We start from the raw sequence: 16967 nt of genomic DNA on the forward strand, positions 1-16967 counted from the left end.
AGGGTGGAGTGCTCTCTCCGGGTCAGCAATAGGGTCCTGCCCCAAGTGGAGAAGTTCAAGTATCTCGGGGTCTTGTTCTCGAGTGAGGGAAGGATGGAGCGGGAGATCGACAGGCGGATCGGTGCAGCGTCTGCAGTGATGTGGACTCTGCATCGGTCTGTCGTGGTGAAGAAGGAGCTGAGCCAAAAGGCAAAGCTCTCAATTTACCGGTTGATCTACCTTCCTACCCTCACCTATGGTCATGAGCTGTGGGTAGTGACCGAAAGAACGAGATCGTGAGTACAAGCAGCCGAAATGAGTTTTCTCCGCAGGGTGGCCGGGCTCTCCCTTAGAGATAGGGTGAGAAGCTCGGTGATCCGGGAGGGACTCAGAGTAGAGCCGCTGCTCCTCCACATCGAGAGGAGCCAGATGAGGTGGCTCAGGCATCTGGTTAGGATGCCTCCTGGACGCCTCTCTGGTGAGGTGTTTCGGGCATGTCCCACCGAAAAGAGGTCCCGGGGAAGATCCAGGACACGCTGGACGTACTACATCTCTCGGCTGGCTGGCTGGCTGGCTGGCTGGCTGGCTGGCTGGCTGGCTGGATGGATGTCTTTTGAGAAAAGTTCAGCCCAGATGATGTTTTAAAAAAAAACTGTAGGAACAACATCTTTTCTGGGAGAGAGATCATTTCTGAGTCAGTATCTCCGTTCAAGGTTGGGAACAAAGATGCTCTGCACTAGGGCTGCAACTAATGACTATTCTGATGGTCGATTAGTCACCGACTATTAAAACGACTAGTCGACCAATCGGATTATGTATCTCATGATTATTATAAATGGATCTTATTTCACTTTCAGCTTTGAAATCTTGCATGAGGTTGTTAAGTAAATCCGACGTTCCTCCTCTTTAAATGTTCGAGCATTGCAGACGTACTTCCGTGGTACACAAGGTCCGCTTTACAAATCTCACATGTATTTAATTAATTTTGTACTAGTACCGGGTCGTCCTCTTCATCAGGTCCACCTTCTAGTACCAGGTCGTCCTCTTCATCAGGCCCGCCTTCTAGTACCGGGTCGTCCTCTTCATCAGGCCCGCCTTCTAGTACCGGGTCGTCCTCTTCATCAGGTCCGCCTTCTAGTTACCGGGTCGTCCTCTTCATCAGGACCGCCTTCTAGTACCGGGTCGTCCTCTTCATCAGGTCCGCCTTCTAGTACCGGGTCGTCCTCTTCATCAGGACCACCTTCTAGTACCGGGTCGTCCTCTTCATCAGGACCACCTTCTAGTACCGGGTCGGACCTTTTTAATCCTGGTGTGATAGATGAAGCAGGTGGTGGAAACCTTCCTCAGAGGTTTTCTCCATATTAACATGACAGCATCACACAGTTGCTGCAGGTTTGTCGGCTGCATCCATGATGAGAATCTCCCGTTCCACCACATCCCAAAGCTGCTCTACTGGACTGAGATCTGGTGGCTGTGGAGGCCGTGGGAGTCCAGTGAACTCATCGTCATGTTCTAGAAAGCAGGTGGAGATGATCTGAGCTTTGTGACATGGTGCATTATCCTGCTGGAAGTAGCATCAGAAGATGCTCCACTGTGGTCATAAAGGGATGGACATGGTCAGCAACAATACTCAGGTAGGCTGTGCTGGTTAAACCAGGCCACGTTGGTACTAAGGGGCCCAAAGTGGGCCAAGAAAATCTCCCCCCACCATGACACCAGCAGCAGCCTGAAGCGTTGATCCAAGGCAGGATGGATCCATGTTTTCATGATGTTTCCAGCAGATTCTGAGCCGAGCATCTGAATGTGGAGCTGAAATGGAGACTCATCAGACCAGCAACGTTTCTCCATCTTCTATTGTCCAGTGTTGGTGAGTGTGTGTGAATTGTAGCCTCAGTTTCCTGTTCTTAGCTGGCAGGAGGCACCCGGTGTGTCTTCTGCTGCATCCTGGTCCAAACAACTGCTGCTCTGGATGTTTTCTCTTCTTCAGAACATTCTCTGGAAACCCTAGAGATGGTTGTGGGTGAAAATCCCAGTAAATACTCAGACCAACAACCATGCCACGTTCAAAGCCTCTTAAATCCTCTTTCTTCTCATTCTGATGCTCAGTTTGAACTCCAGCAGGTCATCTTCACCACGTCTCCATGACTACATGCTGCCGTGTGATTGGCTGGTTAGATATTAGTGTTAACAGGAAGTAGAACAGTTGGAGCTGGTAAAAGTCGTAGAGGTCGTTGACTGTAACTGACATGGTTCATAAGGTATGATTAAATTAAAAAATTTTAAATTCAAATTAAATGAGAATTTAACTCGTTCTTTGTTATATGCTCGTGCATCTTTGTGAGACTTGGCTGTAACTGCAAAAATCAACATGCATAAAAAGTCTGGCACGACCACCAGGAGAACTGAATCATGTTTACTCACATGCTGAGTCACGTGACTTGTGTTTTCTCTCTCTTCAGAGCCATTTGGCTGCAGACACCATGGGGTGGAAACAGTTCAGCCTCCCTTTGTTTGTGTTAACCTTCTGTTTTCAGCTGTAGTTTTTCTTTCATGTTTATTAGTTGCTGGATCAACACAAAACATCAAAAACACTACACTTCCCAGCAACTCCTGGCGTTTGTCTGGCATCACATCCCAGGATAGACCAGGGCAGTGACAGGGACAGGGTCGGCTACCGCCTTCAGCCAAATGTTCACTTAGTGTGGAGACTACTGACCCCCCCTTCCCCACCTCCCACCACCACACACACAACCAGCCAGGCCAAGAACCACTTAACTAAGCTTCCCAGCAGGAACAAGTCCTCTTTTGGTCAAATTTGTCATGCAACATAACGACAAAAGCAGCGACACACACACACACACACACACACACACACACAGAGCTGTTTTAAGACTTATGTGTGAACATGCCTTTAAGCTGTGGTGGAACCTGTGGACTGCCTTCACACTGAGGCATAGCTGCAGACTATCCATGCACACAGAGCAGGTAAAGCCTTTCATGTCACCCTGCAGAGTGTTTGCAGCAGTTTCAGCTTCCACCTGTAGTTCAGACTGAGGAATAAAAGCTCCAGTTTCCAGGTAAAATCAAGCAAAAGAGTCATATAGGTAATATCTTTAAAAAAAATGATTCACCATATGATTAGACAAATCCCCTCCAGTAAAACATGAGGTTACAGAGTAAAACGGAATTCAAGAGAAAAGAAACACAGAATTTAGGGGAAAAAATGGATTTCATGGAGGCCTACACATGAGCTGGGTAACAACTCCTCATGAAGGGCTCCATCTCTGAACACACTGCAGCACCAAAACACTACATTTCCTCGGTAAATGTATATTTATATATAGCTTGCTGCTGAGAATTGTTAAGCTAACATTTCTGTACATCTCGGCTAAAGACCCATTTCTGCTCCTTGATTAGCAACGTCTGTTTCAAACGTCATGCGTCGCCGTCCTCATACTTCCATGCATGTTTTGTGTTGCCATGGTTGTTAAGTCAGTTCCTCCACTAGGGGGCAGTGCTGAGTTCAGAGTTCACTTCCACAAACCGACATTTCAGACACCGTTTAGCTGCGGTAACGTGTCGCTATGAAGTTGTTTCCAACCACCCAACACGCCCTAAACACTCACATATAGTCTTTATTCAAAAGCTCGCACAGTTTCTACAGTTGTTGTCGTCCTACCTACTTCTTCTGCTTTGTTTTTCTTCTGTTTCCTCTTCTTTGTTTCACTGGTCACATGTCAGCTATTCTGTCAGCACTGCCCCCACGATTTCCGGTGGTATCGCTCCGTTTTCTGAGTCAAGCGACAGATAGCTAAGCTCCCTGAAAACAGACGAATTACGAATTACATTAATGTCGTAAACTCAAGCACTAGTAATGTCTGGAAAAGTGCATTTAATTGTATTTCAATTCAGAACAGTAGAAAAAGAAAAAAGATCCCTTCCCAAAAATGAACAGACCAAATGTATATAGATGACACAAATGCTGAGTTCTCCTGAGGGTTCGCAGGTATGAAAATACGATGATTTTCATGAACGCCACAATCTTTGTAAAAAGTTTACAAGTAGGACTTAAGAACAAATTTGTTCATTCGAACGGTTTGTATTTGAGGTTCAATGTTAGCAACATGGTGTTAGCTAACACCGAGCACATGTCGGGGGAATTCCAAAATGGCCGTCAAGTTGTATTTTTGTTTGTAATGTCTGTCCTCAGCTGAGAGACGCCACGAGGTGACAAAAAGAGGTACATCTGGTGAAAAAAACTTGGTCTGTTTCTCTCAGGCAGAAGATGAAATGCTGGCAAAACTCAGTCAAAAATCTAGAAAGTATTTCTAAATAAAAGGAGCAAACATCAGAGAACAGCTAGACGAGGAAGAATAAGACGAGTTCAAACACAGAGAGAAAAACAGCTTTGTCAAAGGGCAGGAAGAAATAAAAAAGCTGAAACAGGTGAGGACAAAAAAAACACCTACAATGTGGGATTATTTCCCGTTAACACGCCCCGATGCTGGAACGATCTCCACAAAGGACAGCTGAGCATCCTCAGATAGCAGGAGGAGCAGGACAGAGATGGTCTGAGTAATCCATCAGTACCGTCTGGAATGTATCAACGGAGGGAAAAGCGTTTGTGCCAAGCGTCACTGTAAGCTTCTAAACTTCCACATCTTAATGCTTAATGCAGGATGAACATGAGGAAACCCTGCAGTAGTTTTCAGGTTGTGTCAGGAAGCAAACAGAAGGGATGAAACGTGCTCCTGTTTCTCAGTCTGTTACCTTCACTCTTGGGGGGGGGATTGTCCCTTAGTTATGCTGCCATAGGCTTAGACTGCGGAGGGACGGACGTCCCATGATGCACTGGGCTCTTCCGTTTCATCCCTCTGCTCCACATCTTCCCTGTAGAAACATGCAACAGTACCGGCATCATTAACGTATTCCTGCTCTCTCAGCAGGTCTTCCTGGATAAAGCTGCAGAGCCTGTTGGTCTCTCTTTGCTGTCCTGTCCACCTCAACCGGTCCAGCCAGATGGCCGCCCTCCCTGAGCGGGGTTTCGGTTCTGGTTTTCCTTCCTGGTTCTGGTTCAGGTGGAGGTTTTCCTTCCTGTTAAAGAGAGTATTTTTTTCTTTTCAACTGTCGCCTCGTGTACCTCAGGAAAATCGAGATTAGATGTAATCTCTGTTTTTTTCCTTAACTAAGCTGCTATTTATTATAAACTGGCTTCTATAAAACAGGACTAATGTGGATTTGTTTTAATTGGATCACATCCACCCGTCCATCTGTCCGTCCACCCGTCCATCTGTCCATCCATCCATCTGTCCATCCGTCCATCCATCCATCCACCCGTTCATCCATCCATCCATCCATCCACCAATCCATCCGTCCATCTGTCCATCCGTCCGTCCACCCGTCCATCTGTCCATCCATCCATCTGTCCATCCGTCCATCCATCCATCCATCTGTCCATCCATCCGTCCATCCATCCACCCGTCCATCCATCTCGAGGCGTTGCCAGGCCAGTCGAGAGACTTTTGCTGAGATCTGATTTTTTTCTTTTATTTCCTGGTTAAAAATTACCTCCATCTAGATTCTGCAGTCCTGAAGGGATGCGCATGTGAAGAAGACGTCGCACAAAGCACGCTCTGCTCATGGAAGTAAACATGGATGCTACACGTGTCAGCGTGTGCCTGCATCAGTTTTGAAGCTGTTGTGCAATCAGAGTTGACAAGATTATGATCTAATATTTAGTTTAGTTCATTGTTTACATTGTCCCGCCTCCTCCGGTGCAGACTGGGACATCTGTCTCTCTTCAGTGACGTAAAGGTGGGATGATCGCATAGACTGAGGTCACTGAAAACATCAGCTATGGATCTGATTTAGGATGAGACTGGATCTGATGTAGAAAAATCCAATTTGTGCTGTTTAGACAAAAAGGAATTAGATCTCGGTAACATATCAGCATGTGAATGTTTTTAAGTGTCTTCCTAGAATAATGTAGATTATTATAAAAAATCCTGCAGTGAAACTAAAATCATGTGAATAGAAACGTCTATATGAAAATTGCATCAGGTCTTATTAACAAACAGCATCACTGGTCATCCTCACTGATGCTACATGAATCACACTAAGTTAGTCTGAGAACACGACATCCGCTCTACCAGAGGAGTCAAACATAACTACATGTGCGGATCTTGGATTGCGTCCAGAGGACATGGCTGATCCCGAAGCGTGCAGAACAGAAAATCTGTGTTTGCTGAGAAGAACTAATCTTAGCATGTAGCATGCCTAAATGACCTGAAGAAACTTGGCTACAAGCCTCTACTGAGCATTACAACCCAAACAAAACACAATTATACCCACGAAACCTTTTTAAAAAATCATTAAGTCTGTTTTAGCTTGTCTGTATGGTGGTCAAAACTTTCCAGGAGAAAAATACGCTGCTAAAGGCTGCATGTCGATGCTTTGGCACGATGATGAACAGAATCCACAAAAACAAAACAACAAAAAAAAACAAAACACTTTATCCTCTTTATGATGATTCTAACGGTTTCAAGCCTTACGTTTAGAATACTTATCCTCGAGTATCAGAAACAAAGCTATGCTATTTTGAAATATCTGCGTTTGAGCCTTTAAACTCTATTTGAAGATACAGCTGTGAAATAATCCTCCAAAAACCACTTAATCCTTCTTATTAACGAAGGACTGTGACAGTTTTCCAGCCTTACATTTAGAGGACGACCCATCTGATATTCCAGCTACTCAGTCGTCACATCTCTTTTTCATTAGTACTCAGATTGGTACTCAGTATGTACTCAAATGTAAATACTTGTACTCGGTTTAAAAAAATGGTAAATGGTCTGTATTTATATAGTGCTTTACTGTACTGGAATGACACCCAGGCGCTTTACATCATATTATATTTTTAAGAAATAACAGGAACTTGTGGACTGATTTTAGCTGCTCTCCCTTTTGAGAATCATGAGCTGTTTTTATCTTCCTTTTTCACACCAAGGCATAGAATCCGTTTCTGCCTCTGTGGAAAAAGCTGCACATCTTTTTACCCTTTAAATTCCTCCACAGAGACGTGAGGTTTTTCTGGTTGGTTCTGCAGCTCAGACATTGTTCAGGCAGGAACACCACTCACCGCACACACTACTAAAAATTCATCGCTGAAGAAACTGAGGCCAGAGCGACGAGCATCCACTGGCATGTAACGGAGAGAAGAGAAGCAAGTACTAAAACATTAAGACAAACAATCTGTGTGCACATATATTGCATAATGCAAAAAAACTGGAGGAAATTAAATAAAATAGTCCCCTTAGACCCCTGAAGGAGGCATTTTTTCCAGCAGGATCCATCGAGCCAGTCAGGCAGACAAACAGACGGGACAAGAGGAAGAAAGAAAGTCTTTGGGTTTTATTCAGGGATGGAAAGCCAGCGGTCCAGCTCCGCAGAATGACTGACGTAAGCCTGTTAAATTTGTCTCTGAATCCATCCATGACCCTGTAAGAAGATTTACAGAGGCTTTATCTGTTCGGCTGCATTTTGTGTTTAAGCTCAATCCAACCTTTCAAAGAAACCACACTTTTCAGTTAAAACTCTAAAATGAAACCAGTCAAGTCTGTTATTGTTGAAAGCAGCAGAATTCCTGTAAAGGTTTGTGTTTTACAGCAATAAAGAATGAGGAGCCACATGACGGGATCGTGGGACACTTCAGGGTTCAAAAGGAAAAACGGTGATGCTAAAGAGTCGCGTCATCTGAGGACGAAGAGTCCAGCAGACTTTATTCCCTTTTATCCCAGTAGAAGCTCCTGCTATGTTCATCCACAGACACTGAGAAGCATTTTTTCCTGAAGTTCAAACTGAGAATCAGAATGAGGAAGAAAGAGGATTTAAGAGACTTTGAACGTGGTGCTGGTCTGAGTATTTAACTGGGATTTTCACCCACAACCATCTCTAGGGTTTCCAGAGAATGTTCTGAAGCTAAGAGAAAACATCCAGAGCAGCAGTTGTTTGACCAGGATGCAGCAGAAGGGACACACCGGGTGCCTCCTGCCAGCTAAGAACAGGAAACTGAGGCTACAATTCACACACACTCACCAACACTGGACAATAGAAGATGGAGAAACGTTGCTGGTCTGATGAGTCTCCATTTCAGCCTCCACATTCAGATGCTCTGCTCAGAATCTGCTGGAAACATCATGAAAACATGGATCCATCCTGCCTTGGATCAACGCTCAGGCTGTGCTGGTGTAATGGTGGGGGAGGTTTTCTTGGTCCACTTTGGGCCCCTTAGTACCAACGTGTCTGGTTTAACCAGCACAGCCTACCTGAGTATTGTTGCTGACCATGTCCATCCCTTTATGACCACAGTGGAGCATCTTCTGATGCTACTTCCAGCAGGATAATGCACCATGTCACAAAAGCTCAGATCATCTCCACCTGCTTTCTAGAACATGACGATGAGTTCACTGGACTCCAACGGCCTCCACAGCCACCAGATCTCAGTCCAGTAGAGCAGCTTTGGGATGTGGTGGAACGGGAGATTCTCATCATGGATGCAGCCGACAAACCTGCAGCAACTGTGTGATGCTGTCATGTTAATATGGAGAAAACCTCTGAGGAAGGTTTCACCCACCTGCTCATCGATCACACCAGGATTAAGCAGTTCTTAAAAAACGGTGGTGGACAGCTGTTCGTCCTCTTCATATGTTCATAGCACTTCTGTAAAAAACCTGCACTCTGGCCAGTTTGAGTCTCAGTCTTCTGATTTATCTTGTCCATTTGCACCGTTCTCTCATCCACCCTTTTGTATTTTTTCCTTGTATTTGTCTTAAAACTCTATTCTTTTTATTTCTTTAAACAACTGTTTATATATCTGCTGTTGTGTACCGGTGCTTTCAGTTTCATGTATCAAGAAAAATTCTTTGCATGTGCAAACAGACTTAGCAGTAAAACCCTTTTTCCTTAAAACATCGAAGTTTGCAGTCGGACTAACTCTACCTTCTCATCCATTCATTCACACATCATACGTGAACATCTGACCGGCTTTCCAGGACATGTTTGCTTCACCAAACTCAAGCAGTTTGATTTAAAAGAAAAAGTCTGTCATGAGGGTGTGAGCTGTTATTCTGTTAGGCTGTTTCACTGATTCCATACAGACCACATCAAGCACCGACCATGTGGTCAGTAACCCATCAAAAACCACAGAGAAGACATTCAGACATGAGGAAGTTTAGAACTTTCCAGTACGTGTCATTTTAACAAAGTAAAGATGCTGATATTCAGTTTCATAGCAGCTGATGTGTGAAACCAACTCCTGGAGGATCAGACTTATTACATAACGGAAGAACAGACGAGCGGAGTTAGAAACAGACCTCACCAGAGAGGAGAAACATGACGGGGGGTGAAGAGGAAGAACAAAGATGCAGTTGTCGTTAGAGGCTGGATGATGTTTGATGGCTGCTTTCTCAAACTTCACCACTAGAAGTCGGTAACTGTTTTTCCCTTTTCTTTCATATTATCCTATTCTTCACCTTCATGTTGTCCTGCCTCCTGTCTTCAATAATTAACCCAAAACTAATTAAGTATAGTCTCATAACTACAAGAGCTGAATGTATAATCTGGTCTCCAGAGAAAGCTGAGACATGTGAGACTAAGTAAAGAGTAAAGTAGTCCTAGGAATGAATAAAGTAATATCTGATGAGGAACACTGTGCTACAGTACAAGGTTTTACAACTAAAAATTTTTACATTTCAGCACATTTATGAATAAAAGACCAGTTTAGGAAAGACCAAAGCAAGTCACTAAACCTGCCAGTCCAGAAAACCTGGAAGCTGAAGATGTAGGAAAAACTGGACACCATCCAAACCAAATACCCATGGAAGATCTTCAGGAGACGTTGGCAATTTTTCATTTTACATAATTTTAGCCTCATAATCTGAAAACTGATGCTGTCCTGAAAACAAGCAGTTTACAGAGAAACCAGATGGGCCAAAAGTAGTGAAAAATGCCCGGAGCTTTAAGGGTTAACGTTGAGGCTGGTTCCTCTTCACAGAAAATGAAGGAATAAATAAATAAACAAACACTTCTCACCTGGATGTATTTTGACAAAACTCTGAGAAGCCACTCTGGTAAGTGACCTCCCTAAACCATCAAACCTTTTTCCATCTGCATGTGAAAACCATCATTACTGAAGCAACACCTGACACCCATCACCAGGTACAGGTTCAGCACCCCCTATAGATCCCCCAAATCCCTCAACCCCACCTGAGCAGCAGGTGTAATGAAGCTTCGCCTCTCACCTGATGAAGCTCCGCCTCTCACCTGATGAACCTCCACCTCTCACCTGAGGAGCAGCAGCAGCTTCCAGGCGAGCAGAGATCCCGCCGCAGAGACCTTCCTCCTCCTCCTCATCTCTGCCCGGACGCCCGGAATGAAATCAACCTCCCGCGCGCTTCTCCTGGCAGCTCTGGATGTTTTCAGCCCCGCACACAGCGCTCGCGCTCTGCCTGCTGTGGTCAAACGGCGCGCGGGGACCCGCTCAGAAACATGCCGCCGCGGCTGCAGGAAGTCAGGGTGTGCTGTTAATTCCCATCACGGACAAGAACGGACACACGGGCACGCGACAAGCTGTCGGACTGCACTCTGGGCTCGTTCCTGTGCCCTCATGAGCGCACGGGGCGCAGAGACCCGCCCACAGTCCTGATAGGAATGGACTGACAGGCGCCGGAGCCAATCAGCGGCGGCGTTGTTTATTCTTCCAGCTGAACCGAAGCCCAGCGATCCGGATCAAATGTACACCCACCCATGCATTATTACGCGTTAACCCGCGCGCGTGTGTACAGGAATGTAAACATCTCCTCCTCCTTTTCTTCTCCATTTTCCCCGCTTGTTTCTCCATCTGTCTCTGCTCCAGTTTCAGCTCTGATGGGCAGCATCACACAGAGACGCATGTGGTTCTGATTCTCCGGCTCTGAAGGAGCCCAAGTACGGGACAGCCTGCCATATGTGGCTAAAGGAAGGAGGGAGGCAAGGAGGGTGATGCTGATTAAAGTTAAGATTTCCATAAAGAGCTCCAGGGCAGCAGGGATGGGATGCTGCACTTTGGTTTGCAAATGAAACAGTTTGAAGTGATGGAAAGAGGCTGGAAGGATGTTTACATGCTGAGCTGAGTGGTTCTGACCCAGTTAGACCAGTGTGATGAGAAGGAAAAAATACTCTGGAGGTAGAGATAAAAAGTCAGAATTTTTTCAGCTATTAAGTCATAGTTTTGACTTTAAGAATAATTTTGTTCTTTTATCACATATTTAATCAAAAAGTCTGGATCATATTGAAAAACTCATCTGATTTGTGTTTTATCAGGTTTTTTTTCTAGTACTGGACTTAAAACTGATTAAATATTTCCAGGGTCTTGAATTTGAATTTCTGTCTTGAATATCCTGATGGATCAGTAAAGCCCTTCTCAGCAGAAGATTTTTGGGGGCGACTGACAAGTGAGGAGCTGCAGTGGTAGCATGTGAACACCTCAGATGATTGACAGGTTACTGGAGGAGGACAGAAGCGTCTTTCCAGACCTGCTGGATCACCAGCATTGACATCTGGCTGCACTTTTCTAGAAGAGATGTAGTTCCTCTCTAAGTACAACTACTGATGTTATGAAAGGCTATTAATCTGATGTTAGCATGAAGCTATGTAGCAGTGCTAATCTAGTTCTATGCTAGCACTAGATTAGTTTTAAGCTGCTGTGGGTAAACCAGGTCAAATTTAGTTTCCAGTGAGTATTTAGGGACTACACATCAACTCAATCCATCAAGATTTTAACATTGGATTTGAAAATAAACTATAAAGATGCTCAAACTGAAGCTCAGTATCCACGTTACTTAGCGCTGACTAAGCTAGCTCTTAGTTACAGGAGACTAGCAAGGTTGCTAGCTAGTTTTAAACTAGATACAGCATAAAAATGTGGAGAAATAGATCCTGGAACCAGTCTGGTTTAGTAGAATGAAGAGAAAGGAAGATATTTCTGACTTTTCTGATCCAGTCTACCACCAGACAGTAGACCAGACGTGATCCTCTTACTACCACATCAGTATCTAGTCTACCACCAGGCAGTAGACCAGACCTGATCCTCTTACTACCACATCAGTATCTAGTCTACCACCAGGCAGTAGACCAGACCTGATCCTCTTACTACCACATCAGTATCTAGTCTACCACCAGGCAGTAGACCAGACCTGATCCTCTTAATACCACATCAGGATCTAGTCTACCACCAGGCAGTAGACCAGACCTGATCCTCTTACTACCACATCAGTATCTAGTCTACCACCAGGCAGTAGACCAGACCAGATCCTCCTACTACCACATCAGGATCTAGTCTACCACCAGGCAGTAGACCAGACCAGATCCTCCTACTACCACATCAGGATCTGTGGTAGTAGGAGGATCACATCAGAAACAGAAACAAGACAACAGCGTTAGAGAGACGACCCCTAACCCCTTTTTTTCTTTTTTTTTCTTTTACATTGGTGTGTATAAAAACCCTTCCAGCTCCTCTCAGAGTCTTTGGGTTAATTTTTGGATATCTGAGCACCCACTCTGTGGACTGTGACCACATCTGTGTACCACTGTGATGTGTTCAAGGAGACAAGCCATGCCGGAGTTGCCTGCACTCTTCACTTCTGTCAGTAGACCTTCATCCCTCATCCTTATCACTAAAGTGCTAGCTATGAATTAGACATCAGGTTCTGGGTGTTTTTGAAACAGCTGTGTGGAGCTTTAAATGTATTCCTGTCATCTGTCCTGCTGCAAAATGATGGCAGTCTCCTCTGAGCATGGCCGGCTCTTTCAGGTGTTCCTTTACATTAATGTGCTGCTTTTCTGTTCTGGCGGACCACATGCATACAGCACACAGAGCAGTTAATGACACACACAGCTCATTTTCCAGCTTAAATTCCAGGGTATTTTACTAAATTAAACCCTTTCTTTTTTCTAATACATCTAATCTTCTCTTCCCGGTGTGTCTTCTGCTGCATCCTGGTCCAGACAACTGCTGCTCTGGATGTTTTCTCTTCTTCAGACCATCTCTGGAAACCCTGGAGATGGTTGTGGGTGAAAATCCCAGTAAATACTCAGACCAACAACCATGCCACGTTCAAAGTCTCTGAAATCCCCTTTCTTCTCATTCTGATGCTCAGTTTGTACTTCAGCAAGTCGTCTTCACCACGTCTCCATGACTACATGCTGCCGTGTGATTGGCTAGTTGGATATTAGTGTTAATAGGAAGCAGAGGTGATACAGTGGACATAATGTTTATATTTCATTCTTTAGAACTGCAGCCTAAAATCTGAGTTAACAAACTAAACTGAAATCTACGTAAGATGAAACATCTTAGATGCTTCCAGGTCATATTTGCTTTTTTTTTTCCTGGTAAGGTATTTCTCCTCACTCAGTTGTTTTTATGTTAAAGAACTGAAAGTGTTTTGGTCCTTAATTATCTCAATAAAATATTCTTCCTGCTTGTTACTGAGATTTTATTACCTGTGAGTTTATGCATGAAACTAGAATACTGACAAACCAACTTTACTCTAAGTGTAAAATTCTTTCCCAAAATAATCATTTCTAATTTCAAGCAGAATGAGAAAATAAGTCTCATATATTGTATTTGTATTAGTAAAATAGACTTATTATTAGTGAGAAAACACTCATTTTGAGGTATTTGTGGGTTCATTGAGGTTAGATATTGTCACATTTTTGTTATTTTAAGCAACATATACCCAATATTAGTTCTTCGTTTCATGTTTTTAAAAGCTGACTTTTTGCAGTAGGTGGTTGTGTGTTCGGTGGTCGGTGACACTGATGTCGTCTGAATCCAGAATGACTGGAGTCTCATCTGGATGAACTGAAGATCTGTTTAATTGCAGCCCTGAAGGCATCAGAAACCTGAAGAATGTCCTGCGACAACCAGAGGTGGGAGGTGGAGAGCAGTCATCCAGAACTGACTGCAGGACTTTGCTGTTCCAAACATATGAATGAGGAAATTTACTCCATCACAAGCTTGCAGGTCTTTGATGAGGTCAGGGTTAAACAGGAAGACTGTGCATCCTCAGATTTCTCTTCAAGCCTATTGATCACATCTAAAGGACAGCAGTTCCAACGGATCCTCCTAAATCTCTGTCCACGTGTCTCTAAAATAAAAGTCATGAATCTGGTGGTGTTACCTGTACAATCACTGTGTGCATGCCACCCTCCGCTTGGCTACCCAGAATTCTGCCTTCAGTTCGTCGGGCTGATATTTTCCATCACCCTGAACTTTTTATAGCATCGCTTGGAGCCCAGTAAAAGTCAAACCAGTGAGGGGGAGTTGGCCCCTGCAGACCTCTTCATAGTAAACATCCTGCAGGACATGCAGAGCAGCATGCATGCAGAGAAAGGGTTCATGCTCCAACAGCGTCGCTCAGCCTCTTAAGGTCACGGCTGGACTCCGAGGAGCAGGGGTCTGCTTGTTGAAGTAAACAAGAATGAAACAAGGAGCCTCAGGAAACAGAGCACACAGAGGACACGTCACTGCTCCCCACCCAGCAAATTACTCTGACGCCAGATGTTTCCTCCCTTATAGAAAATCACAATGATTGTTGGGAAAAGATGTTTTCATGCCTTTCTTTCTTTATCTGGGCGCTACAGTAACTGATAATTCATCAAACCTTTTTCTGGGAGTTCTGATGTGACGAATGGGAAACGTCAGCACCTCTGCAGTGATGCTCAGTGGAGCTTTGTGGTCTATTTGCAGCCATTCAGCTAACACCTCCCAACCTCAACCTCTTCTTCCTGCAGACATGTTTTTATTAACTATTTATTCTCCCTGTTCTTTTTATTTTTTCACCAACTTGTAAAATTTCAGCAGAAGAACGTTGAAGACGAAGATAATTCACTATGTAATCCCGTACTCGCCTCTGCCTCGTAGGGTTTGCTGCTTGCTTTGTAAATGTGTCTGAAATGTTGGATGAGGGAAGAAAAATGGATTTTATTCAGGTTTTTAATGCATGTTTAAGTTCATTCAAGTTTATTTAAAATGTACTTTTAACTATTTAAATTTTTTTTTTTAAATAGATGTTGACAATGTAAAAACCACAAAATAAACACATAGCACCACAAATGCCAGAAAACATCACAAAGGCCAAAATGTAAATGAATTAATAGCCAAGGAATAAAACTGGGTCTTAAATTGAGTTCTAAACATGTCCCGATGTGGAGGGGCGGAAACCAGAAAAAGCCTGGACCTGTGGACAACCACAAACATCCCCTTACAGAAAAACCACACGACCACATGTAAAAAACATATGAACCACATGTACATGTACATGTGTTCCACATGTACATGTACATGTGGAACACATGTGCAGCACATGGGAGTGCTGATGGAGGGTTTCCTTCCTGGTTCTGGTCCTGATGGAGGGTTTCCTTCCTGGTTCTGGTCCTGATGGAGGGTTTCCTTCCTGATTCTGGTCCTGATGGAGGGTTTCCTTCCTGATTCTGGTCCTGATGGAGGGTTTCCTTCCTGGTTCTGGTCGAGATGGAGGGTTTCCTTCCTGGTTCTGGTCCTGATGGAGGGTTTCCTTCCTGGTTCTGGTCGAGATGGAGGGTTTCCTTCCTGGTTCTGGTCCTGATGGAGGGTTTCCTTCCTGGTTCTGGTCGAGATGGAGGGTTTCCTTCCTGGTTCTGGTCCTGATGGAGGGTTTCCTTCCTGGTTCTGGTCCTGATGGAGGGTTTCCTTCCTGGTTCTGGTCCTGATGGAGGGTTTCCTTCCTGGTTCTGGTCGAGATGGAGGGTTTCCTTCCTAGTTCTGGTCCTGATGGAGGGTTTCCTTCCTGGTTCTGGTCCTGATTGAGGGTTTCCTTCCTGGTTCTGGTCTTGATGGCGGGTTTCCTTCCTGGTTCTGGTCCTGATGGAGGGTTTCCTTCCTGGTTCTGGTCGAGATGGAGGGTTTCCTTCCTAGTTCTGGTCCTGATGGAGGGTTTCCTTCCTGGTTCTGGTCCTGATTGAGGGTTTCCTTCCTGGTTCTGGTCTTGATGGAGGGTTTCCTTCCTGGTTCTGGTCCTGATGGAGGGTTTCCTTCCTGGTTCTGGTCGAGATGGAGGGTTTCCTTCCTGGTTCTGGTCCTGATGGAGGGTTTCCTTCCTGGTTCTGGTCCTGATGGAGGGTTTCCTTCCTGGTTCTGGTCCTGATGGAGGGTTTCCTTCCTGGTTCTGGTCGAGATGGAGGGTTTCCTTCCTAGTTCTGGTCCTGATGGAGGGTTTCCTTCCTGGTTCTGGTCCTGATTGAGGGTTTCCTTCCTGGTTCTGGTCTTGATGGCGGGTTTCCTTCCTGGTTCTGGTCCTGATGGAGGGTTTCCTTCCTGGTTCTGGTCCTGATGGAGGGTTTCCTTCCTGGTTCTGGTCCTGATGGAGGGTTTCCTTCCTGGTTCTGGTCCTGATGGAGGGTTTCCTTCCTGGTTCTGGTCCTGATGGAGGGTTTCCTTCCTGGTTCTGGTCCTGATGCAGGTTTTTCTCTCCACTGTCTGCTCGTGCAGCTCAGGATTGATGCTGCTGTATTTCTGTTCCAGTTGGTTCCATGTAGGCTGGATCTTCTTGCATGTGACACGAAACATGATGAAGTTTGGTGTCGTTGGTACCGCTTCGTGTAACATCTCCACCGTGCACGTTTGGCATGTTCATCTTCAAAACACACCACCAAAACCAGGAGAACTTCTATCCTACAGCTTCTATCATCCCTTCTCCTACACACCTGAATCAGATGCAGGCCTCTGCAGAGCTGAAGGACGCGTTAGGAGCTACTCCATCATGAGTTGACAGTATAGAAATAAATGAGCTGAATGTTCCTCAGATCTAGCTTGTAGTTGTGATAAATCAACTGTGTGTGTGTGTTTTCCTTCATTAACAAAGTCAGTATTTATTTAATGAACAGAAACAATGCAGCTCAGTAAAAAAAGAAAAATG

The 16967-nt window shown here is 44.8% G+C and overlaps 1 protein-coding gene across 3 annotated transcripts in view; it reads right to left on the bottom strand.

Annotated features, from left to right (window-relative positions):
- Positions 1–10643, bottom strand: part of glra3 (glycine receptor, alpha 3) — a 71798-nt gene extending 61155 nt beyond the window's left edge. For 2 of the 3 annotated variants that reach the window (XM_041983326.1, XM_041983324.1), the window contains exon 1: positions 10319–10643. In XM_041983326.1, the coding sequence (XP_041839260.1) occupies positions 10319–10386 (68 nt within the window). In that variant the 5' untranslated portion in view covers positions 10387–10643. The remainder of the gene's footprint in view (positions 1–10318) is intronic. The other variant, XM_041983325.1, reaches the window with a different exon arrangement.
- Positions 10644–16967: the final 6324 nt, after the last annotated feature.

This window comes from Melanotaenia boesemani, chromosome 4 (assembly GCF_017639745.1).
Source record: "Melanotaenia boesemani isolate fMelBoe1 chromosome 4, fMelBoe1.pri, whole genome shotgun sequence".
Classification (NCBI taxonomy): domain Eukaryota; kingdom Metazoa; phylum Chordata; class Actinopteri; order Atheriniformes; family Melanotaeniidae; genus Melanotaenia; species Melanotaenia boesemani.